This window comes from Salmo trutta, chromosome 18, assembly GCF_901001165.1.
Source record: "Salmo trutta chromosome 18, fSalTru1.1, whole genome shotgun sequence".
Taxonomy (NCBI): Eukaryota; Metazoa; Chordata; class Actinopteri; order Salmoniformes; family Salmonidae; genus Salmo; species Salmo trutta.
The window spans coordinates 31,079,354-31,104,605 of NC_042974.1; the positions used below are offsets into that span (position 1 = coordinate 31,079,354).

General features: G+C 47.2%; 1 protein-coding gene across 13 annotated transcripts in view; it reads right to left on the reverse strand.

Moving 5' to 3' along the window:
• The window catches only part of LOC115153189 (calcium/calmodulin-dependent protein kinase type II subunit gamma), a 136,411-nt gene that overhangs the window by 49,260 nt on the left and 61,899 nt on the right, over nucleotides 1-25,252 (reverse strand). For all 13 annotated transcript variants that reach the window (XM_029698363.1, XM_029698360.1, XM_029698354.1 and 10 more), the window contains exons 3-9: nucleotides 23,770-23,829; nucleotides 14,725-14,779; nucleotides 10,079-10,144; nucleotides 6,153-6,225; nucleotides 4,013-4,115; nucleotides 1,765-1,848; nucleotides 1,196-1,290 (exon numbers count right to left, since the gene is read on the reverse strand). In XM_029698363.1, the coding sequence (XP_029554223.1) occupies nucleotides 1,196-1,290; nucleotides 1,765-1,848; nucleotides 4,013-4,115; nucleotides 6,153-6,225; nucleotides 10,079-10,144; nucleotides 14,725-14,779; nucleotides 23,770-23,829 (536 nt within the window). The remainder of the gene's footprint in view (nucleotides 1-1,195; nucleotides 1,291-1,764; nucleotides 1,849-4,012; nucleotides 4,116-6,152; nucleotides 6,226-10,078; nucleotides 10,145-14,724; nucleotides 14,780-23,769; nucleotides 23,830-25,252) is intronic.

Genomic DNA, 25,252 nt, shown 5'->3' on the forward strand with positions numbered 1-25,252 from the left:
AGGTGGAGAAATGGTTAGAGGTGCACATTATGTCAAGATGGTACAGGGACACACACAGACACACACATACACTCAACACACGCCACAGCCCGGTGTGCTTTGTGATGGAGAATTACTGAAATAGTGAGCGCAATGGTAGAGAGACGGAGGAGGAGGAGGTAGTGCTGGTCATGGTGGATCTTTCCGCTTCAATCGTCTGGCTGCCCCACTCTAATGCCCTGGCTGGTCCTCGCAATCCTTCCGGAGAGCTACTAGGTGTGCAAGCTTTTGCTCCAACCCAGTTGTAACACATCCAAACCTGAATTAGAAGGTAGTTAGTAAGTATCTGGTCAACAGATAACTGTAGTTAGCAGAATGATGTGTGCTAAATTCGTGTTGGAGCAAAAATCTGCAAGAATTTATAGTAGCTCTCCAGTAGAAAGGGTTGGCACCCCTGCCCCAAACCGTCCTGCTGCATGTGTACATATCACAGCATCCTTGTTAGCTTGGATTCTTCAAGCGCTAGTTTAATCTGTGCCCCTGGCTGCCACACAGCTGTAGTGTCTCCTAGGCCCCTCCCCCTGGCCGCTCTGACATGATCGATGGGCAGGAAACAGCTCTCTATCGTGAGCCAATTTCAAAATGAAGGAGAACAAAATCTGGACCGGGTCGCTTGGGTCGTTGCGGGGACCTGAACGTGTGTGCGTTCGTGATTGCGTGCGAGGAACACTACCCGAGAAAAAGTGTGCACTCAGACAGGCACACACACTCTCTCTGTTGGACACACGCACGCACGCACACACACACACACACACGCAGAGTGAGGCTGTTCCCCCTCTCCTTCCATCAGTGCAGTGTTAATGGCCTGAGTGCTGCTAAAAGCTCCTGCCAGCCCAAAGCAACACCACTCCGCTGCTTCCCTGCAGCTCTCCCTCCATCCCTCTCACCCAAGGCCTCATCCAAATGTACACATGTACGTAAACAGACAGACACAAAGACATAGACAGATTTACCCACACAAACACACAAGATATTACTCACTACTCTGAGTCAAGGACACTAACATGGCACACAAACACAAAAATGCACACACAGGCACACGCACACTGGCATCTCAGTGAATTCGACGTTAATCACGCACACACAAATCTGTTCTCATCCCATAGTGGTGAATGGTAAACAGAGAGAGAGAGAAGGGCAGAAGGTCACTACTCACATCGTAGGCCCCAGCCTTGATCTGCTGATAGAGCTTGTGCTGGTCCTCATCCCAGAAGGGAGGGTAGCCCACCAGGAGAATGTACAGGACCACACCTGCACACAGAGGGGGTTAGCACACACACACACACACACACACACACACACACACACACACACACACACACACACACACACACACACACACACACACACACACACACACACACACACACACACACACACACACACACACACACACACACACACACACACACAGCTATGTCTCACTACACTTGTGAGGACTTTTTTGATTCCCATTAAAAATCATACTTTCTCTAACCCTAACCCTAACCACTAACCCTAATTCTAACCCTAAACCTAACCACTAACCCTAACCACTAACCCTAATTCTAACCCTAAACCTAACCCCTCAGCCTAAAATAGCCTTCTTACAAGTGAGGACTGGCAAAATGTCCTCACTTCTCTGAATTGTATTTGGTTTACTATTCTTATGAGGACTTCTGGTACTCACAAGTATAGTAAAATGTGTACACATACACACACACACATGTTGGAGGAGTCACTCACCACATGCCCAGATATCCACTGGCTTGCCGTAGGGGTCCTTCCTCAAGACCTCTGGAGAGAGGTAGCCCGGAGTGCCTGCAAAACCTACAGCAGCAAATAACGTGTCAAAAATAATAAAACCAAAGTCTAGGATCTAATGTAATGACATTGTCAGAGAAGTGTACCAACACAGCATCCCATCAAAAGCCCCTATCATCCCCATTCAGAAGAGCTATATTAATGAGCAGCACTATGATCCGACAAGAAGGGACCAGACAGAATTCCAATCAGAGATGTCCAGTTTGTCCCTGGACTCAGATAAGACCAAGTCTGCTAATTTGGAGCTTATTCCTCAACACCAATCTAATAAACATATATTAATGCATGTGGGCACTCAGCCAAGGCCCCTGTTTCTCTCTGGGGTGTGGTGTAAGTGACAGGTTCAAACCACTCTGTCTGGAGAGGCGGACACAGGGGGGGTCAAATCAAATAGTCATCAGATTAAAAGGTGAGGGGCCCTACTGTCAATACTGCACAAACTCTGGGCCCACTTCCTTGATGTGCAAATGCCAAGTGACATTCTGCCAGTGAGTAAGAGATGGAGAGCAGAGCGATGGAAGAGGTGGTGGGATGAAAGAGGTACAGAGGGGGGCGGGATGGAGAAGGAGAGAGGTGGAGGTAAAGTATTGGCACTGGCCCATAGGACTGCAGTTCCATTAAAGAGTACTGCTCACCCTTTTTTATTCACTGAAGACATTTAACTTACATTTTAGTCAGTTAGCAGATGCTAAACTTAGCGACTTAAAGTTAGTGCATCTTAAAGATAGCTAGGTGAGACAACCACATATCTCAGTCATACTAAGTACATTTTTCCTCAGCAAAGTAGCTATCAGCAAAGTCAGAGCTAGTAAGAAAGAACATTTAAAAAATAAGTCAAGTGTGAGTGTTAGGTTATTTAATATATTCTTTAAAGAGGTAGGGTTTCAGATGTTTTTGGAAGATGGGCAGGGACTGTGCTATCATCAGGGAAAAGCAAGAGACCAGATGTGCCAGAAAAGAATACTCGTGTTGGGGTGTAGGGTTTGAGCATAGCCTGAAGGTAGGGAGGGGCAGTTCCTCTTGCTGCTCAGTAGGTAAGTACCATAGTCTTGTAGTGGATGCGAGCTTCGACTGGAATCCAGTACAGTGTGCGGAGGAGCGGGGTGACATGGGAGAACTTGGGAAGGTTGAACACCAGGCAGGCTGCGGTGTTCTGGATAAGTTGCAAGGCTTTGATGGCACAAGATGGGAGCCCAGCCAACAGTGAGTTACAGTAGTCCAGACGGGAGATGACCAGTGCCTGGATTATGAGCTGTGCCATTTCCTGTGTGAGGTGGGGTCATACTCTACAGATGTTGTAGAGCATGAACCTGTAGGAGCTTTGATGTTTGCAGAGAACCTCAGGGTGTTGTCCAGGGTCAGGCAAAGGTTCTTTGCACTTTGGAAGGGGGACACTGTAGAGATGTCAACCATGATGGAGAAGTCTTGGAGCGTGGCAGGCCTTCCCAGGGAGGAAGAGCAGCTCTGTCTTGTCGAGGTTGAGCTTGAGTTGGTGGCCCCACATCCAAGCAGAGATAGGCACGGGTATCAGAAGGGGGGAAGGAGAAAAGTAGTTGAGTTTCATCCGCATAGCAATGATAGGACAGACCATGCGAGGATTTGACGGACCCAAGTTACTTGGTGTATAGAGAAAAGAGAAGAGGGCCCAGACCTGAGCCCTGGGGAACACCAGTAGTGAGAGCACGTGGTGCAGACACAGATCCTCTCCATGTCACCTGGTAGGAGCGGCCTGCCAGGTAGGATGTAAAGAGTGTGCAGAGCATGAGAAACCCAGCCCTGAGAGAGTGGAGAGGAGGATCTTATGGTTCACGGTGTCGAAGGCAGCGGATAGATCTAGGAGGATGAGAACAGAGGAGAGACAGTAAGCTTTGGCAGTGCGGAGAACTCCGTGACACAGAGGAGAGCAGTCTTGGTTGAGTGACCCATCTTGAAGCCTGACTGGTTAGGGTCATGAAGATCGTTCTGAGAGAAATTATGAGAGAGTTGGTCAGAGACAGCATGCTCAAGTGTTTTGGAAAGAAAAGATGGGATACCGGTCAGTAGTTTTTGACGTCAGAGAAGAGGAAGTCTGAAGACTGACTTCCTGTCATTGTACGTCTTCCATCTTTGTCATTGCTAGCATTACTATTTTATGTAATGTACATTTGAATGTTTAAAGTCAAACTCTTACCAAACCACGCCTGCTCGTCTCCCTGCACCTCGATGGCTAGCCCAAAGTCAGCCAACTTCACCGCAGCTCCCTTCAGCTTACTGGCCAGGAGCAGGTTCTCTGGCTACAAACCAGAGCCAAACCATAGACGGGAGACAAGACAGACAGAAAGAGAATCAATCAATTAGACAAAACTAATTGAAGAAGAAACTTCTTCAAGAGTCTATAAAAGGCACAGACAAAGTTGAGTCATTCAACTGAACTGTGAGGTCCATGAACTCTGACTGCACAACATGCCAGGAATCTGGATCAGAAAATCCATGAAAAAACATACAGCACCAGTCAAAAGTTTGGACACACCTACTCATTCCAGGGTTTCCCTTTATTTTTACTATTTTCTACATTGTAGAATAATAGTGAAGACATCAAAACTATGAAATAACACATATGGAATCATGTAGTAACCAAAGAAGTGTTAAACAAATCCAAATATATTTTATATTTGAGATTCTTCAAAGTAGCCACCCTTTGCCTTGATGACAGCTTTGCACACTCTTGGCATTGAAGAAAGGCATAAATCATTCAATGTCATGTGTGTCGGAAGTGGGTGGGCGTACACGTAGTGTGCCTCTGAGGGTCAGAGAAGGTCAGAGAAGGTGAATGTAAATACCCCTGGGGTGTGACCTTCAATCACTACCTATGGGGGGCTGTTGAGAGGGAGGGGGGAGAATAGGAGGGCAGGGGAGGGGACAGGGACAGGTGGAGGGGGGCTGTGGTGTGACTGCCGTGTGCAGTGCCGAGTGCCCTCATGGCCCCGGCTTAGTTTGACTGAATCTGCGACGGAAGCGTGACATTTTTGCTAAGTCTCCTCCGTGCGCCTCTGTCTCTCTTCTCTCTCTCTCTCCTGAGCAGGGAGCATAGAAGGAAAGGAGCGAGGGAGACAGAGAGAAAGAGAGAGAGGGAGAGAGACAGAGTTCAAGAAAGACAGGGAGAACAGAGAAAGTGAGATAAAGAGAAAGGACAGAGAAAGAGTGTCGACAGATGGAAGAGAGCGAGAAAGAGAGAGACAAAGAGAGAGAGAGAGAATACACCCGTCGTGATGAATTAGAGGTGGCATAATAAGTCCCCCTACAGTCTCCGCTGGCGCTGGAGCGCTCCAGCGTGACATCACCCCGGTTGCCGTGGCAACCAGGCTGCCACCAGCATCTCTCTCGTCCCCTTCGCTCTTCCCTTGTTAACCTTCAGCCATTTGGCCTCCGGAGATGCCATACAGGCAGCCAGCCCATTGTGATGGTCTTTGTGTGTCTGTGTGGTGGGGGGAGGACAGCTCTCAGCTTCTCTCTTATTCCCTGTATGTCTCACTTCTCATCTTAATTAGTAACAATGCATTTGACTTTTATGGAACGCCTCCCAGCCTGCCAGCTGAATGACGGATGGTTCTACTGGTACATGTACACAGAATAACGGCGGTGATACAAGATGTAGTTGTAGTAGCATTGGTCATAATGCTTTCAGTGCCGTGAATGTAAGAGCTGTATGTTCAAGAGGCTCACCGTGATATTCAACACATCTTGTTGACTAGAGCATGTAAGCGGTTTGCTCTTGACAAAGCTAAGCATGCCTAAATGGGTCTGTTTTTCACCTTTCCAACCAAAACAAAACAACTCTTTGAAGTGTGTCCTATTGTTAATATTGGAGTGCGGTGGTAAGTATCACCAGGCCAGCCAGCACTGTGTCTATTCATCGTGATGTCACCCTGGCTATAAATAGAAGTCAAATGGTGCTCCGTCTGCTTTCGTCAGAGATGGAGAGACCGAGGGAGAGAGAGAGAGGGTGAGAGAGAGAGAGAGAGAGAGAAAGAGAGAAAGAGAGAGAAAGAAAAAGAGCGAGAGAGACAGGCTGGGGAATGATAATCACCTGAAACACACTGTCTGGCTCAGTGCCTCTACTTTTAATTCCAGTCTGACTAGATGGAAAGGGTCTGTTGTTTTTTTCATCAGCCACTCTCTCTGACGTCCAAAGAATTGTCATTTTTTATTTGCTTACGTGTGTGTGGAATTTTGTGTACTTTTTCATTGGCTTACGTATGCACACGCATGTGTGGTGGCATGATGACGCAGCCCTCCCAGGTGTTGCGTTGCCATGGTGATAGATGACTCACCTTGAGGTCCCTGTGCACAATGTCATGCTGGTGCATGTGGTGGACACTCTCCAGGATCTGATTGATGCACTGGCTGCAGAGAAAGGAGACACAGGACACACACGTCAATGCACAGACACATCACAACTACAACACAATACACAGTACGGGGTAGGAACTAATGGAGGCTACTGGTTTATGGATCAGATGAGGTGCGTTTCCCCTTGTCATTTAAGCACTTTGAGCACTTGCAGGAGTGCAAAACCAATCCAATTGATGACTATTGCTGTTTGTTATTATTAGAAACAGTGAACTAGAACTACAGGCTGAGGCAGATAAAGATAGAGACTGAGAATGTGGGCCTAAGGCACTGCATCGCAGTGCTAGAGGCTTCACTACAGACCCGGGTTCGATCCCGGGCTGTATCACACAACCTGCCGTGATCGGGAGTCCCATAGGGCGGTGCACAATCGGCCGAGGGTCTTCCGGGTTAGGGGAGGGTTTGGCCGGGAGGGGCTTTACTTGGCTCATCGTGCTCTAGCGACTCCTTGTGGCGGGCCGGACACCTGCAAGCTGAACAGTGTTTCCTCCGACACATTGGTGGGGCGGGTGTTAAGAATTGCGATTTGGCGGGTCATGTTTTGGAGGACCCATGACTCGACCTTCGCCTCCTGAGCCCGTTGAGGAGTTGCAGCGATGAGACAAGATAAAAAATTAAAAAATTAAAAGAGACACAGAGAGACTGAAAGAGAGCAAATAGGGAGACTGAGAAAGACAGGGAGATGCAGAGAAAAAGAGAGGAAGAGTAACTGTGCAGAGGACGCTGTGTGGAGCCAGAGAAACCTTGCTAGCCTCAGACCTTTCCCCATACGGGGCTGTTTTCTATTAAACCAAAAGCCTGCAAGACAGTAGATATATTTACCATGTCATCTCAGCGCCAAGCCACATTTTCTACTGTCGACCTCACATCTGTCATATCCTCCCAACAATCTGGCTGGACACACACACGGTTATATTCCATCTAAATGGGCAAAATTTAAGTCACACTGAAGTTGGTGCTTTTTGGCCCTACTCTACACATTGCCAGTGCCAATGTAACTTCTCTGCAGTTTTATAAGGTCTGTGGGTAAAACAGACACCTACTAGGCTTAGTGGTGAATAAGGCTATTATCGACTTCCGTATGTTTTAAGAGAATATGTGTTGAAGTGGGTTTGATAGTACATGGTCTGTTTCCTAGTACAGTTTACTATAGAATACCACAGAACTTACTATAGAATGCTGTAGTAAACTGTAGTATACTGTAGAACACTATACTACACCCTGTAGTATCCCTCGATCATGTGTAGTACTTACTTTAGAATGTAGTATACTGTAGAATACAATAGTGAATACTACAGTATCATCGGAAAAAAACACTGTAGTAAATACTACAAAGTAAATAAAGTTATAGAAAAAAACAGAAGCGCTGAACTATCCATTCAGTCCGAGTCCTACCTACAAACATTATGGAAAATGTGCTATTTTTGCTAGTTTCCTCAAGGAAAATGCCTCTAAACGGGGTATTCTAGTTGGTGCCTGCACCACCGCTGGGTTTTTCACGCTAAACAGTTTCCTGTGTGTATCAAGAACGGTCCACCACCCAAAATACATTCAGCCAACTTGACAGAAGTGTGGGACGCATTGGAGTCAACATGGGCCAGCATCTCTGTGGAATGCCTTCGACACCTTGTATAGTCCATGCCTCGACGAATTGAGGCTGTTCTGAGGGCAAAAGGGGGCTGGGTGCTACTCAATATTAGGAAGGTGTTCCTAATGTTTGGTATACTCAAGTTTTATTTTACTAAATAAATACTACAGAATACTATAGTATACTACAGCAAATACTACAGTATTCACTGTACCGCAAAAACACTACAATAAATACTATAGTAAAGTCCGCAAAAACACTACAGTGAATAATATAGTATTTATACCATAGTATACTATAGTATTTTTTCATATGTGTTGGTTCAACTTTACCTTTTACTCTGTCTTTACACACATTGTATTATTTTAACATCAAACAAGCCTTAAAAGCAACAGCCCCTTTCCATCTAGTCAGACTGGATTTATAAGTGGAGGAAGAACACAAGAGAAAAGGGGATGAATGATAAAAGAAGGAGAGAGAGAGAGAGAGAGAGAGAGAGAGAAGAGAGATGATATTATGAGAGACAGGGTCCTAGGGGAGCATGGTACTCATGAAATATCCTTTCGTTCAGAGTAATCAGGAGAAAAGCATGTATTGTGGCCAAATTTGGCCAAATCTGTACCCTGCATTCCATTCCATTCCTCTACACAGTCAATCCCAGTAAAAGTCTTCCTCTCTCTCTCTTTCTCACTCTCTCTCCTTCTTTGTCTCAAGGAGGCATGTGTGTACACACACATGCGCGTTTCCACCCATTTTTCTCCATCACTCTCCGCTCTCCCTCTTATCTCAACAAGAACTCATAGTTTCCCCTCGAAATTCGACGCATTATGGATGAACGTCTATTTTTGACGCATTCATATTCATTCCGTGTGGTTTACAGGGTTACTCCCCCACGTTACAGAGTTAAAACAGAAACAACTCAAAGGTTAACACTTTAGGCATTATTTCCGAGTGGTCAAGGCTAGGGATATGGTTCGGGGAAGGCTCTGCAAACCTCATACCATCAAGAATCATCAAGTATTCTCACGGCTTGCAAGAGCTTTGTGAACTGCCGCAGCGCAGTGGTCTGAGCAGCGTGCTTCGGCACAGAGCTTAACGGGTTTGCGCCCAGTTCTGGGCAAATGTTTTTCCTTTTTTTTTTTTGGTGAGCGCGGTGGAAGGCATATATCGACGTTCTCAAGACCTTCTCAAACGTCCAAAATCGAATTCTAGTGATTAGGCTGCTTATCTAGCTTACACGTTTTCTCACTCGACCCCAAATTCTTTATCCTCCCTCCTTGTCTCCTCTCCTCTTTTTCTCTCCCTCCAGTCTCTCTCCCTGTTCATCTCTTTCTCTTTCACCCCCTCTCCTCCCCCTCCTTTCCCTGTACTTGTGAAAAGTCATACTCCCGGAGGCATTTTGCACCCTATCATATTCTCTCGCTTCCCCTTTTGCTTGATCAAATGAGCAGCTCAGGTGGCGTGGTTGAGCCCGGACCCAGATTCTGTCCTGGAGAGAAACTCTTCCCAGCCAGAACAGAGCCATGCAGGCCTCTGGGCCAGAGCCTCCATATTGTCCACAAACTGTCTGCAGCTTCCTTACCCCTCTGACAGCCACACTCACCCCTGTCCCACACTGAGTCTCACACTCTCTCCACACAGCCCATGTGCACACAAACACCATGCCAGGACAATACTCAGCCTAGGGAGGAAAAGCATGAGTGTGGAACTGTATAGTTATACACAATGTCAATGAACATTATGTTCCACAGGAGGTTGGTGGCACCTTAATTGGGGAGGACTGGTTCGTGGTAATGGCTGGTGCAGAATGAGTGGAATGGTATCAAATACATGGATTCTATATGTTTGATGCCATTCCATTCGCTCCGTTCCAGCCAGTATTATGAGCTGTCCTCCCCTCAGCAGCCTCCACTGATATGTTCATATGTGCAAAAGGTCTCCAAAGAAACATGTTATGGTACAGACACAATTGTCCAAGTGAAGCCTAAACAAATGTAGGCTACGGGGCAACAGAGTGCTGTGTGTTCTCAATAGGGATGTAGAATGACAGTGTGCACTGTACTGTATGTGTGTGCGTATAGTAGGAGAGTGTGTTTTAACTGTGTGTGTGTGTGTGTGTGTGTGTGTGTGTGTGTGTGTGTGTGTGTGTGTGTGTGTGTGTGTGTGTGTGTGTGTGTGTGTGTGTGCACGGGTGTGTGTGCACGGGTGTGTGTGTGTGTGTGTGTGTACGGGGGTGTGTGTGTGTGTGTGTGTTTCCACCTGGCATCAGCCTCACTGTAATACTCTCTGGCAACAATGTCTTCAAACAGCTCTCCACCGGTGACACTGGAAGAAGAGAAACAACAGTCAACACATGGACACCAGTCTGGAACCATGATGGTATGATGGCACACACCCAGTCTACCAGAGACACCGGGGAACACTGCCCAGAGAGAGAATGTTCCACTGGACAAACAAAACACACACGCACACATGCACACACACAAGCACAAACAAACACACACACAAAAGCATGGTTTATGCAAAAGACAATTTAGTGTAAGACAATTAAGAAAGTGTTTTGGTTGAGGAAGAATGTTACCAACACTTGGGGCTAGGGTGTTAACCATAGATGTGTCTCCTCTCCTGAATGCCATGTAGTTACACAGTGCTATCTGAGTGGTGACATGTCAGCCTGTCCTCTCCGCAATAAGAACAGTCACACTAGACCAGGGATGTCTAACTAATTTTGCCCTGGGGGTCGCATTCGGTCTTCAACGAGGTCCGGAGGGCCACACTGAAAATTTGATATACTTCCTCGCTATCAAAATGTTAAAAGAATGATCCTCTGTCCATCCTTTTTTCAATGTTCTATTCTCCCTGACTGTACAGTGACATCGGAAAGTTTTCAGACCCCTTGACTTTTTCCACATTTTGTTAGGTTACAGCCTGATTTTTCTCATCAATCTACACACAATACGCCGTAATGACAAAGCAAAAACAGTTTTTGACATTTTTGCAAATGTATTAAAAATGTAAAACTGAAATATCACATTTACATAAGTTGTAAGGACCGACGCTGGGAGACAAGAAGAAAGGGAGTGAACATTTAATGGATAATAGACAAGAAACAAGCAAGGATAGCGTCTGGACAGGGGAAAATGTAACGACATCAATGCTGACACGGGAATAAACTGAGGAGCAGACAGATATAGAGGGGCAATCAACAAAGTAAGGGAGTCCAGGTGAGTCCAATATTGCGCAGATCCACGTAATGATGGTGGCAGGTGTGCATAATGAAGGGCAGCCTGGCGCACTCATGCGCCAGAGAGGGGAAGCGGGAGCAGGCGTGACATAAGTATTGAGGCCCTTCACTCAGTACCTTGCTGTAGCACCTTGGCAGCAATTACAGCCTCGAGTCTTCTTAGGTATGACGCTACAAGCTGGGCACACCTGTATTAGGGGAGTTTCTCCAATTCTTCTCTGCAGATCCTCTCAAGCTCTGTCAGCTTGGATGGGGAGAGTTGCTGCACAGCTATTTTCATGTCACTCCAGAGATATTCGATCGAGTTCAAGTTCTGGCTCGGGTTGGGCCACTCAAGGACATTCAGAGACTTGTCCCGAAGCCACTTCTGCGTAGTCTTGGCTGTGTGCTTAGGGATATTGTCCGGTTGGAAGGTTAATGTTTGCCCCAGTCTGAGGTGCTGAGCAGGTTTTCATCAAGGATCTCTCTGTACTTTGCTCCGTTCATCTTTCCCTCGATTCTAACTAGTCTCCCAGTCCCTGCCACTGAAAAAACATCCCCACAGCATGATACTGCCACCACCATGCTTCACCGTAGGGATGGTGTCAGGTTTCTTCCAGATGTGACGTTTAGCATTCAGGCCAAAGAGTTCAATCTTGGTTTCATCAGATCAGAGAATCTTGTTTCTCATGGTCTGAGAGTCCTTTAGGTGCCTTTTGGCAAACTCCAAGCGGGCTGTCATGTGCCTTTTACTGAGGAGTGTCTTCGGTCTGGCCACTCTACCATAAAGGCCTGATTGCTGGAGTGCTGCTGAGATGGTTGTCCTTCTGGAAGGTTCTCCCTTCACCACACATGGAACTCGGGAGCTCTGTCAGAGTGACTATTGGGTTCTTGGTCACCTCCCTGACCAAGGCCCTTCTCCCCCGATTGCTCAGTTTGGCCGGGCACCCAGAACTAAGAAGAGTTTTGGTGGTTCCAAACTTCTTCCATTTAAGAATGATGGAGGCCACAGTGTTCTTGGGGACCTTCAATGCTGCAGAAATGTTTTGGTACCTTTCCCCAGATCTGTGCCTCGACACAATCCTGTCTCAGAACTCTACGGAAAATTCCTTCATCCTCATGGCTTGGTTTTTGCTCTGAAATGCACCGTCAACTGTGGGACCTTATATAGACAGGTGTGTGCCTTTCCAAATCATGTCCTCGTTTGCTAAGTCAAGCGACACCGCTGGTCCTGCTCACACTGCCCTACCCTGTGCTTTGACCTCTTTCTCCCCTCTCTCTCCAGATGAAATCTCGCGTCTTGTGACGGCCGGCCGCCCAACAACCTGCCCACTTGACCCTATCCCCTCCTCTCTTCTCCAGACCATTTCCGGAGACCTTCTCCCCTACCTCACCTCGCTCATCAACTCATCCTTGACCGCTGGCTACGTCCCTTCCGTCTTCAAGAGAGCGAGAGTTGCACCCCTTCTGAAAAAACCTACACTCGATCCCTCCGATGTCAACAACTACAGACCAGTATCCCTTCTTTCTTTTCTCTCCAAAACTCTTGAACGTGCCGTCCTTGGCCAGCTCTCCTGCTATCTCTCTCAGAACGACCTTCTTGATCCTAATCAGTCAGGTTTCAAGACTGGGCATTCAACTGAGACTGCTCTTCTCTGTGTCACGGAGGCTCTCCGCACTGCTAAAGCTAACTCTCTCTCCTCTGCTCTCATCCTTCTAGACCTATCTGCTGCCTTTGATACTGTGAACCATCAGATCCTCCTCTCCACCCTCTCCGAGCTGGGCATCTCCGGCGTGGCCCACGCTTGGATTGCGTCCTACCTGACAGGTCGCTCCTACCAGGTGGCGTGGCGAGAAGCTGTCTCCGCACCACGTGCTCTCACCACTGGTGTCCCCCAGGGCTCTGTTCTAGGCCCTCTCCTATTCTCGCTATACACCAAGTCACTTGGCTCTGTCATATCCTCACACGGTCTCTCCTATCATTGCTATGCAGACGACACACAATTAATCTTCTCCTTTCCCCCTTCTGACAACCAGGTGGCGAATCGCATCTCTGCATGTCTGGCAGACATTTCAGTGTGGATGACGGATCACCACCTCAAGCTGAACCTCGGCAAGACGGAGCTGCTCTTCCTCCCGGGGAAGGACTGCCCGTTCCATGATCTCGCCATCACGGTTGACAACTCCCTTGTGTCCTCCTCCCAGAGTGCTAAGAACCTTGGCGTGATCCTGGACAACACCCTGTCGTTCTCCACTAACATCAAGGCGGTGACCCGATCCTGTAGGTTCATGCTCTACAACATTCGCAGAGTACGACCCTGCCTCACACAGGAAGCGGCGCAGGTCCTAATCCAGGCACTTGTCATCTCCCGTCTGGATTACTGCAACTCGCTGTTGGCTGGGCTCCCTGCCTGTGCCATCAAACCCCTACAACTCATCCAGAACGCCGCAGCCCGTCTGGTGTTCAACCTTCCCAAGTTCTCTCACGTCACCCCGCTCCTCCGCTCTCTCCACTGGCTTCCAGTTGAAGCTCGCATCCGCTACAAGACCATGGTGCTTGCCTACGGAGCTGTGAGGGGAACGGCACCTCCGTACCTTCAGGCTCTGATCAGGCCCTACACCCAAACAAGGGCACTGCGTTCATCCACCTCTGGCCTGCACGCCTCCCTACCTCTGAGGAAGCACAGTTCCCGCTCAGCCCAGTCAAAACTGTTCGCCGCTCTGGCACCCCAATGGTGGAACAATCTCCCTCACGATGCCAGGACAGCGGAGTCAATCACCACCTTCCGGAGACGCCTGAAACCCCACCTCTTTAAGGAATACCTGGGATAGGATAAAGTAATCCTTCTAACCCCCCCCCCTTTAAAGGATTTAGATGCACTATTGTAAAGTGTTTGTTCTACTGGATATTATAGGTGAATGCACCAATTTGTAAGTCGCTCTGGATAAGAGCGTCTGCTAAATGACTTAAATGTAAATGTAAATGTATGTCCAATCAATTGAATTTACCACAGGTGGACTCCAATCAAGTCGTAGAAACATCTCAAGGATGATCAATGGAAACAGGATGCACCTGAGCTCAATTTTTGAGTCTCATAGCAAAGGTTCTGAATACTTGCGTAAATAAGGTATTTCTGTTTTCTTTTATTAACTGTTTTCGCTTCGTCATTATGGGGTATTGTGTGTAGACATATTTAATCAATTTTAGAATAAGGTTGTAACATAACAAAATGTGGGAAAAGGGAAGGGGTCTGAATACTTTCTGATTGCACTGTATTTATATATATATTATACTTAAACCACTCGCAGGCTGGATTGGATCCTCCGGGCTGTTTGTTTGACACCCCTGCGCTAGACCGTGCTCTACAAAGGGCTCTCAGTCTACACCACTTGACCTGCTGATAATTGTGATAGTGTGTATGGTTATCAATTACTGAAACTAAACAAATAAGCATTTCTTATGGCTTTGAGTGTTGGATGTATTAATGATAATAATATGGTAATTTAGCAGACTTATAATTATTACATATAGCCATTACATGTGGCCTCTGCAGCAATCAAAGCATGTTATTGTCTGGTGTTATAAGCACCTTTAAGTATGAGAGTTGAGAGAGTATACTGCCCAGAGAGTATACTGGCCAGAGAGGGCAGCGGACTGGCTGACAGGTATCAGTATACTCACAGGTCAAAGACGAGGTAATGGAAGCCTTCCTCTGAGATACTTTCGTGTAGTCGTACTGTGGGACAGACAGACAGACAAACAGCCAGACAGACATAGAGCGAGAGTTAAAGAACAGTCCATACACACACACACACACACACACACACACACACACACACACACACACACACACACACACACACACACACACACACACACACACACACACACACCACACACACCTCTTATCCCCTTATCTCTCGCCTTATCTCTCGCACACACCCACACCTGGCTTTGTCTCTGTGGGAACAAAAGGGTCCCCATCCTGGTTGGGAGCTTGGGGGTTTATTAGGCAACAATGTAGACGTTCCCAGTGAGCTTCTGTGCTTACCACGGAATACCAGGATTTAAACCAGGAACACACAGACTTCCAATGCTAACTCTACTCAACGCACAGGGGCTTAGTGATATGTCCCTCAACACATGGGCCCCTGACTTTGTCTGGGGGGGGGGGGGGGGGGGGGGGGGGGGGGGTGTGTAGCAATAATGTCTAATTTATCATAACCATTACAGAGAACCAATCCTAATTGCAAAATTACCCTACATACTGCATATTCAGTCAATAAAAAAAGCAAGTGCCATTTAAGATGAATGTATTGAAACTGTAATATCATCTGTTATATTATATCGTGGAAGACAATCTTCAAAAAGGCAGTAACCTCAGCAGTAGCACTTGCTCATGGCTGTGCAATGGCATAACCTTATTTTGTTAATTTAGCAGAAAAGGCACTCTTATTTCCCGAGCACTTATCACAGTCAAGACACACCTATTTTATAGTAAAAAACATGATATCATCTACAGGGGTGAAAGTAGATTTAATTTCTTCCCAGTACGGGACCTCCTAAGTGTGCGCACACGTGCATCAAAAACATTTATGTCCCTTACAGGCCCGGCCCTGGACATTCTGCCGCCGCTAAACTAGAATAGTGTACAGCAGGAGTCAGAAATTATAACGTATATACAGTTGAAGTCTAAAGTTTACATACACCTTAGCCAACTACATTTAAACTCAGGTTTTCACAATTCCTGACATTTAATCCTAGTAAAAATTTCCTGTCTTAGGTCAGTTAGGATCAACACTTTATTTTAAGAACGTGAAATGTCAGAATAATAGTAGAGAGAATTATTTATTTCAGCTTTTATTTCCTTCATCACATTCCCAGTGGGTCAGAAGTTTACATACACTCAATTAGTATTTGGTAGCATTGCCTTTAAATTGTTTAACTTGGGTCAGACATTTCGGGTAGCATCCCACCAGCTTCCCACAACAAGCTGGGTGAATTTTGGCCCATTCCTCCTGACAGAGCTGGTGTAACTGAGTCAGGTTTGTAGGCCTCCTTGCTCGCACACACTTTTTCAGTTCTGCCCACAAATTTTCTATAGGATCGAGGTCAGGGCTTTGTGATGGCCATTCCAATACTTTGACTTTGTTGTCCTTAAGCCATTTTGCCACAACTTTGGAAGTATGCTTGGGGTCATTGTCCATTTGGAACCAAGCTTTAACTTCCTAACTGATGTCTTGAGATGTTGGCTCAATATATCCATATAATTTTCCTTCCTCATGAAGCCATCTATTTTGTGAAGTGCACCAGTCCCTCATGCAGCAAAGCACCCCCACAACATGATGCTGCCACCCCCGTGATTCACGGTTGGGATGGTGTTCTTCGGCTTGCAAGCCTCCCCCTTTTTCCTCCAAACATAACGATGGTCATTATGGCAAAACAGATCTATTTTTGTTTTATCAGACCAGAGGACATTTCTCCAAAAAGTACGATCTTCGTCCCCATGTGGAGTTGCAAACCGTAGCCTGGCTTTTTTATGGCGGTTTTGGAGCAGTGGCTTCTTCCTTGCTGAGCGGCCTTTCAGGTTATGTCGATATAGGACTCGTTTTTACTGTGGAGACAGATACTTTTGTACCTGTTTCCTCCAACATCTTCACAAGGTCCTTTGCTGTTGTTCTGGGATTGATTTGCACTTTTCGCACCAAAGTACGTTCATCTCTAAGAGACAGAATGCGTCTCCTTCCTGAGCAGTATGACGGGTGCGTGGACCCATGGTGTTTATACCTGTGTACTATTGTTTGTACAGATGAACGTGGTACCTTCAGGCGTTTGGAAATTGCTCCCAAGGATACACTGGCTTCCTGTTAAGGCAAGGGCTGATTTCAAGGTTTTACTGCTAACCTACAAAGCATTACATGGGCTTGCTCCTACCTATCTTTCCGATTTGGTCCTGCCGTACATACCTACATGTACTCTACGGTCACAAGAAGCAGGCCTCCTAATTGTCCCTAGAATTTCTAAGCAAATGGCTGGAGGTAGGGCTTTCTCCTATAGAGCTCCATTTTTATGGAATGGTCTGCCTACCCATGTGAGAGACGCAGACTCAGTCTCAACCTTTAAGTCTTTACTGAAGACTTATCTCTTCAGTAGGTCCTATGATTAAGTATAGTCTGGCCCAGGAGTGTGAAGGTGAACGGAAAGGCTGGAGCAACGAACCGCCCTTGCTGTCTCTGCCTTGCCGGTTCCCCTCTTTCCACTGGGATTCTCTGCCTCTAATCCTATTACAGGGGCTGAGTCACTGACTTACTGGTGTTCTTCCATGCCGTCCATGGGAGGGGTGCGTCACTTGAGTGGGTTGAGTCACTGACGTGGTCTTCCTGTCTGGGTTGGCGCCCCCCCCTTGGGTTGTGCCATGGCGGAGATCTTTGTGGGCTATACTCGGCCTTGTCTTCGGACGGTAAGTTGGTGGTTGTAGACATGCCTCTAGTGGTGTGGGGGCTGTGCTTTGGCAAAGTGGGTGGGGTTATATCCTGCCTGTTTGGCCCTGTCCGGGGGTATCATCGGATGGGGCCACAGTGTCTTCTGATCCCTCCTGTCTCAGCCTCCAGTATTTATGCTGCAGTAGTTTATGTGTCGGGGGGCTAGGGTCAGTCTGTTACAGCTGGAGTATTCTCTTGTCTTATCCGGTGTCCTGTGTGAATTTAAATATGCTCTCTCTAATTCTCTCTTTCTCTCTTTCTTTCTTTCTCTCGGAGGACCTGAGCCCTAGGACCATGCCTCGGGACTACCTGGCATGATGACTCCTTGCTGTCCCCAGTCCACCTGGCCATGCTGCTGCTCCAGTTTCAACTGTTCTGCCTGCGGCTACGGACCTGTTCACCGGACGTGCTTGTTGCACCCTCGACAACTACTCTGATTATTATTATTTGACCATGCTGGTCATTTATGAACATTTTAACATCTTGACCATGTTCTGTTATAATATCCACCCGGCACAGCCAGAAGAGGACTGGCCACCCCTCATAGCCTGGTTCCTCTCTAGGTTTCTTCCTAGGTTTTTGGCCTTTCTAGGGAGTTTTTCCTAGGGAGTTTTTCCTAGCCACCGTGCTTCTTTCACATGCATTGCTTGCTGTTTGGGGTTTTAGGCTGGGTTTCTGTACAGCACTTTGAGATTTCAGCTAATATACGAAGGGCTATATAAATACATTTGATTTGATTTGATGAACCAGACTTGTGGAGGTCTACAATGGTTTTTCTGAGGTCTTGGCTGATTTCTTTTGATTTTCCCATGATGTCAAGCGAAGAGGCACTGAGTTTGAAGGTAGGCCTTGAAATACATCCACAGGTACACCTCCAATTGACTCAAATGATGTCAATTAGCCAATCAGAAGCTTCTAAAGCCATGACATAATTTTCTGGAATGTTCCAAGCTGTTTAAAGGCACAGTCAACTTAGTGTTTGTAAACTTCTGACCCACTGGAATTGTGATACAGTGAATTATAAGTGAAATAATCTGTCTGTAAACAATTGTTGGAAAAATTACTTGTGTCATGCACAAAGTAGATGTCCTAACCAACTTGTCAAAACTATAGTTTGTTAACAAGAAATATGTGAAGTAGTTGAAAAATGAGTTTTAATGACTCCAACCTAAGTATATGTAAACTTCCGACTTCAACTGTATGCTGGGAGTCAGGAAGCAGATGCAGAAGGTGAGTTTAATCATAAGAAAAAGGCAGATAAGCAAAGCAGGAGAAGCGTCCTGAACGTGACAAAACCAACACTGCCTGATGACTGAGGCTACTGAGGGCCAAAGAAAGGGAGAGTAATCAAGGTGATGGAGAATGATGGTTGCCAGACCGGTGGTTAGTAGACCGGCAATGTTGAGGGCAGGAGCGGGAATTAGGAGTGACAGTAATAGGTTTGGCAATTTTTTTCTCAGCTAATAGTAAGCAGAACAGAACATAATAGCAGCACAATTTATAGGCCTATGCTACAAATTAAACACAATTTTTAACACATCTGGTTAGTTGTAACGCCAGAGCCGTCAGTGCCGCCCGCCTGTCCGGAGCCGCCAGAGCCGCCCGCCTGTCCGGAGCAGCCAGAGCCGCCCGCCAGTCCGGAGCCGCCAGAGCCGCCCGCCAGCCTGGTGAGTCCTGTGCCTGCACCCAGGGCCAGGCCTCCTTCATGTCTCCCCAGCCTGGTGAATCCTGGGCCAGAGCCGCCAGGGCCGCCCGCCAGCCCGGAGCCGCCAGGGCCGCCCGCCAGCCTGGAGCCGCCAGGGACGCCCGCCAGCCGGGCGCAGCCAGGGACGCCCGCCAGCCGAGCGCAGCCAGGGACGCCCGCCAGCCGGGCGCAGCCAGGGTCGCCCGCCAGCCGGGCGCAGCAAGAATCGCCCACCAGCCGGGTGCAGTCAGGTTCGCCCACCAGTCCTCCGGCGCGGCCAGGGGCGCCACCTAAGTGGGCGACGCCGAGGGTGGAGCGGAGGCCATGTCCCGCACCTGAGCAGCCGCCGTAAGAAGGCCCACCCGGACCCTCCCCTTCAGAGTCAGGTTTTGCGGCCGGAGTCCGCACCTTTGGGGGGGGGGGGTACTGTAACGCCCTGGCCATAGAGAGGGGTTTTTGTTCTTTATTTTGGTTAGGCCAGGGTGTTACATTGGGTGGGCGTTCTATGTTCATTTTCTATGTTTTTGTATTTCTTTGTTTTGGGCCGTGTGTGGCTCCCAATCAGGCACAGCTGTAGTTTGTTGTTGCTGATTGGGAGTCACACATAAGGAGCCTGTTTTTCCTTTGGGTTTTGTGGGGGATTGTTTCTGTTTCGTGTTTGCACCTGACAGTACTGTTTGGCTGTCGGTTTTCTTGTTTTGTATAGTGTTCATGTTGTTTAACAAATTCCTGAAGATGAACACTAACTCCGCTGCACCTTGGTCTACTCTCTCTTCAGACAGCCGTTACATTAGTAGGCTATATAATCGGTTCAATGTCAATATCATATCCTAATATTTTCTATCTGATTACACTGATAAAATCACCAACGTCTCTATTAAAAATGTCGCTCTGAAAAAGTCTCAAAAGAAAGGTTAATAATGAAAATAGAATTTTCAGGGAAGAATGAACAGAGAAATAAGCATTCTTACCACATTTCTCCAATGTCAAACCAGAGTATCTTGTTTCCAATGAAATGGTTGCTGTTTGCAAATAATTCAATAATAGACACCCTTATGAATCTAAGCATGGCACTTTCAAAAATGTACTTTCCACCCTTTCTTGGGCTTCAGGGTGCCCAACAAAGTCCAGCAAGCTCCAGGACCGTCTCCTAAGTTGATTCAGCTGCGGGATCGGGGCACCACCAGTACAGAGCTTGCTCAGGAATGGCAGCAGGCAGGTGTAAGTGCATCTGCACGCACAGTGTGGCGAAGACTTTTGGAGGATGGCCTGGTGTCAAGAAGGGCAGCAAAAAAGCCACTTCTCTCCAGGAAAAACATCAGGGACAGACTGATATTCTGCAAAAGGTACAGTGATTGGGCTGCTGAGGACTGGGGTAAAGTCATTTTCTCTGATGAATCCCCTTTCCGATTGTTTGGGGCATCCGGAAAAAAGCTTGTCCGGAGAAGACAAGGTGGGCGCTACCATCAGTCCTGTGTCATGCCAACAGTAAAGCATCCTGAGACCATTCATGTGTGGGGTTGCTTCTCAGCCAAGGGAGTGGGCTCACTCACAATTTTCCCTAAGAACGCAGCCATGAATAAAGAATGGTACCAACACATCCTCCGAGAGCAACTTCTCCCAACCATCCAGGAACAGTTAGGTGATGAACAACGCCTTTTCCAGCATGATGGAGCACCTTGCCATAAGGCAAAAGTGATAACTAAGCGGCACAGGGAACAAAACATCAATATTTTGGGTCCATGGCCAGGAACCTCCCCAGACCTTAATCCCATTGAGAACTTGTGGTCAATCCTCAAGAGGCGGGTGGACAAACAAAAACCCACAAATTCTGACAAACTCCAAGCATTGATTATGCAAGAATGGGCTGCCATCAGTCAGGATGTGGCCCAGAAGTTAATTGACAGCATGCCAGGGCAGATTGCAGAGGTCTTGAAAAAGAAGGGTCAACACTGCAAATATTGACTCTTTGCATCAACGTCATGTAATTGTCAATAAAAGCCTTTGACAGTTATGAAATGCTTGTAATTATACTTCAGTATTCCATAGTAACATCTGACAAAAATATCTAAAGACACTGAAACAGCAAACTTTGTGGAAATGTATATTTGTGTCATTCTCAAAACTTTTGGCCACGACTGTGTATTTCTGTAGGCATGCGTGATATTTGGCTTGGTTTCTTCTTTTTTTGAGCCCCGCAAATGGTCTTTGGAACTCTAGAGTCAAACCAGGGACTGTAGTGACACTTCTTGCACTGAGATGCAGTGCCTTAGACTGCTGTGCCACTAAAGAGCCCTATGCTTCAACACATCATCTATATTGCTCAAGGCACAGGATGTGTGTTTGTGTGAGTCAGTGTGTGTATGTACTATATATGTGTGTGAGTGTGTATAGTGAGGTGTGACAAGATGGCCAACAGTACATGCCAAGGGTAGGTGAATCATGTGTGTGAATCATGTGTGTATACTGCCTGCACTGTCTGTCACTTGTGTGTTTATGAGTGCAGAAAGAGAGCTACAGTGAGGGGGAAGAGAGTCAGTGTGTGTGTGTGTGTGTGTGTGTGTGTGTGTGTGTGTGTGTGTGTGTGTGTGTGTGTGTGTGTGTGTGTGTGTGTGTGTGTGTGTGTGTGTGTGTGTGTGTGTGTGTGTGTGATGGAATGAACTAGCCTGCCCAGTGGCAGAACACTCCTTGTGCACTCCATTCCTCCCTCCCCCTCTCTCTCCTTTCTCTCTCTCAATTACTCCCTTTGTTAGGAGTTTATCTGCAGTCCAAGCAGAAAACATGACAATCTGTCCCTTTGACTGTACCTTTGACAGAGAGGTGAGGTGAGGTGAGGGGAGGTGAGGTGAGGGAGAGAGAGAAGGAGTGTGCCTTAGGGGACAGAGAACAATCTGGGACAGGGAGAGAGAGAGGGAGAGAGAGAAGGGGAGAGGTGAGAGACAGATGGGGATGGCAGGTGGACCAGAATGAGATGCCGCTGGAGAACAGAGAGAAGCAGAGAGAAGCAGAGAGAGGGAGAGAGAAGCAGAGAGAGGGAGAGAGAAGCAGAGAGAGGGAGAGAGAAGCAGAGAGAGGGAGAGAGAAGCAGAGAGAGGGAGAGAGAAGCAGAGAGAGGGAGAGAGAAGCAGAGAGAGGGAGAGAGAAGCAGAGAGAGGGAGAGAGAAGCAGAGAGAGGGAGAGAGAAGCAGAGAGAAGCAGAGAGAAGCAGAGAGAGGGAGAGAGAAGCAGAGAGAAGCAGAGAGAAGCAGAGAGAGGGAGAGAGAAGCAGAGAGAAGCAGAGAGAGGGAGAGAGAAGCAGAGAGAGGGAGAGAGAAGCAGAGAGAGGGAGAGAGAAGCAGAGAGAAGCAGAGAGAAGCAGAGAGAGGGAGAGAGAAGCAGAGAGAGGGAGAGAGAAGCAGAGAGAAGCAGAGAGAAGCAGAGAGAGGGAGAGAGAAGCAGAGAGAGGGAGAGAGAAGCAGAGAGAGGGAGAGAGAAGCAGAGAGAGGGAGAGAGAAGCAGAGAGAGGAAGAGAGAAGCAGAGAGAGGGAGAGCAGTAAGAGGAGGATGAGAGAAGGGAAAAGCATTTGCGAGGAGAGGTGGATGCAGGAGATAGAAGCAAGTGAAAGCAAAAATAAGGAGGAAATGCAGAGGGAAGGAAAATAGAAAGGGGAAGTAGGTGCCCTGCATGTGTTTAGTTTGAAGATGTGATGAGCATCGACGGCAGTACGAGAAGATGCATTCATGCGGTGCTATGTACTCTTCTCTCTTTCTCTTCTCCCTCCCTCTCTACTCTCTACCCACCCCTTTCCCTCTGTGGCTTTGAAAGTGTAATTACATGCAGCTCCCTGGCCTGCTTGCTGCTGCTCTCACCCACCTGCGCGCGCACACACACACACGCACACGCACACACACACACACACACACACACACACACACACACACACACACACACACACACACGCAGTGCCCCTATCCTCAGCCACACAGCTCACCACTAACACCAATCTCACTAATATACATTCCTGTCATACGCACATTGCACACACTCGCACAAACACACACCTGCATGCATATCGCACATTCACTTGTAGTGGAGGGAGAGGCTGGCTTGCAGTGTGAGGCAAGGTGAAGACTGTGTCATTTCCCTGAGTTTGCATGCGGTGGTGGGTCGGCTCCTCATCACCAGTCGCACCATGCAAATGGCCCACAGCAGTGGGCATCAGTTAACTGGCTGGTTCCATTTGCCTACACCCTAACTCTCTTCCACGAAGTGCTTCTGTGACACCATGTAACACACTGACACTGGAGACACCCTCAATGCTCTTCAAAACAACGTGGCTGAAATGTGGGCAGAATTTAATCACTCAAATTTAACCACTCCAGATTTTGTCAGCGGTCAAATGTGCAGCAAAGACACTTCACCTGTTGCTAGGCAACCAGCCGAGCATGAATAACCACTATCATGTTAGCCAGCTCACCAACTAGACAAAACGATGTCGCCTCGGTTTCGTCCTGTCAGGTAGGTTACCATACAGACACACGCTTTTATTTAGCCTACTATGCTAAGTAGGAGCCACTCACCTATGTTAGGGTGTTTGAGCAGGCGACAGATGCGGGCCTCTCGTTCCAGTTTTTGATGATCTGAGGGGGAGAGGAAAAGGAAACGTGTCAGAACATAAACACAATCACACACCTTTCTGTTGTTAAGTCGAAATTCTGCAGGATTGGTCTTAAACAAAAGTAATAAAGGTGTTCTCCCGAGTGGCGCAGCGGTCTAAGGCACTGCATCGCAGTGATTGAGGCTTCACTACAGACCCGGGTTTGATCCCAGGCTGTGTCACAACCAACCGGGAGTCCCATAGGGCGGCGCACAATTGCCCCAGTGTCTTCTGGGTTAGGGGAGGGTGTTAGGGGGGCTTTACTTGGCTCATCGCACTCTAGCGATTCCTTGTGGCGGGCCGGGTGCCTGCAGGCTGACTTCAGTCATCAGTTGAACAATGTTTCCTCCAACACATTGATGCATCTGGTTTCTGGGTTAAGCAAGCGGGTGTTAAGAAGCGTGGTTTGGTGGGTCATGTTTCGGAGGACGTATGACTCGACCTTTGCCTCTCCTGAGCCTGTTGCGGAGTTGCAGCGATGAGATAAGATCATAACTGGATATCACGAAATTGGAGAGAAATTAAATTTCAAAAAAATCACAAACCACCATTGGGCAATGGGACTGGGAGGCACATCCCTATACATCATGTATGTTATATACATGCATACGTGTTGCACAGTATACCGAAACTTCTGTACTTTTACGATACTAGAACATGAAAAACGGTTTGGTAATACAATGTTTGTTACTTTCTGTACTTCTGTCAAATGTCTCTCGCGTCATATACAGATAGTGAGGATTGAGTCTGTCTAGTCATTTGTCTGAATCTTCTCAAGTGTGTGTAAGCTAGCCAGGCTAGTGGCTACTTGTGCTTGAGCATGCAACTGACACAACTGACACCACGTTTTAGAAGCAAGTGAGAGGAGAGAGAAAATGCAGACAGCATGGCTTCTTATAACGAAAACATCATGACATTTTTTTAACATTATAATATAATATGATTAATGTGAAATGCACTCATAACTTAGCTACGACACCAATATATTTACACTACTTCGTGTAGCAGTAGCCACTAGCCAGCCAGCAGCCCTGGCTTGAGCGTTGCACCCTAGGAGTTGAAATGCACTCTGGGAAATCTAGTATGCTGTGTAAAATCAATCATATGGTGTGTAGACTAATCCAATAGAGAAGCTTCAGAAATTAGCTTCAAAGTGTTTTTTATGTTGTTTTGGAACTAAACTAGTCATTTAATACACAGCATGTTTTAGCTGTAATGAATCGTAGGTCTAATGAATGTAATTTGACCCAATATTTTGGCCATAAATGAGCAAATTAACCCTGATATGTAAAACGGTTTAGATGTAATTGTACAATTATTTCTCTGAGTCTCAGATATGGCTATGCATGAGGAACATGATATTCTTCTGTTACTTAATATTCTGTTTTATTTTTGAAGGAAATGGA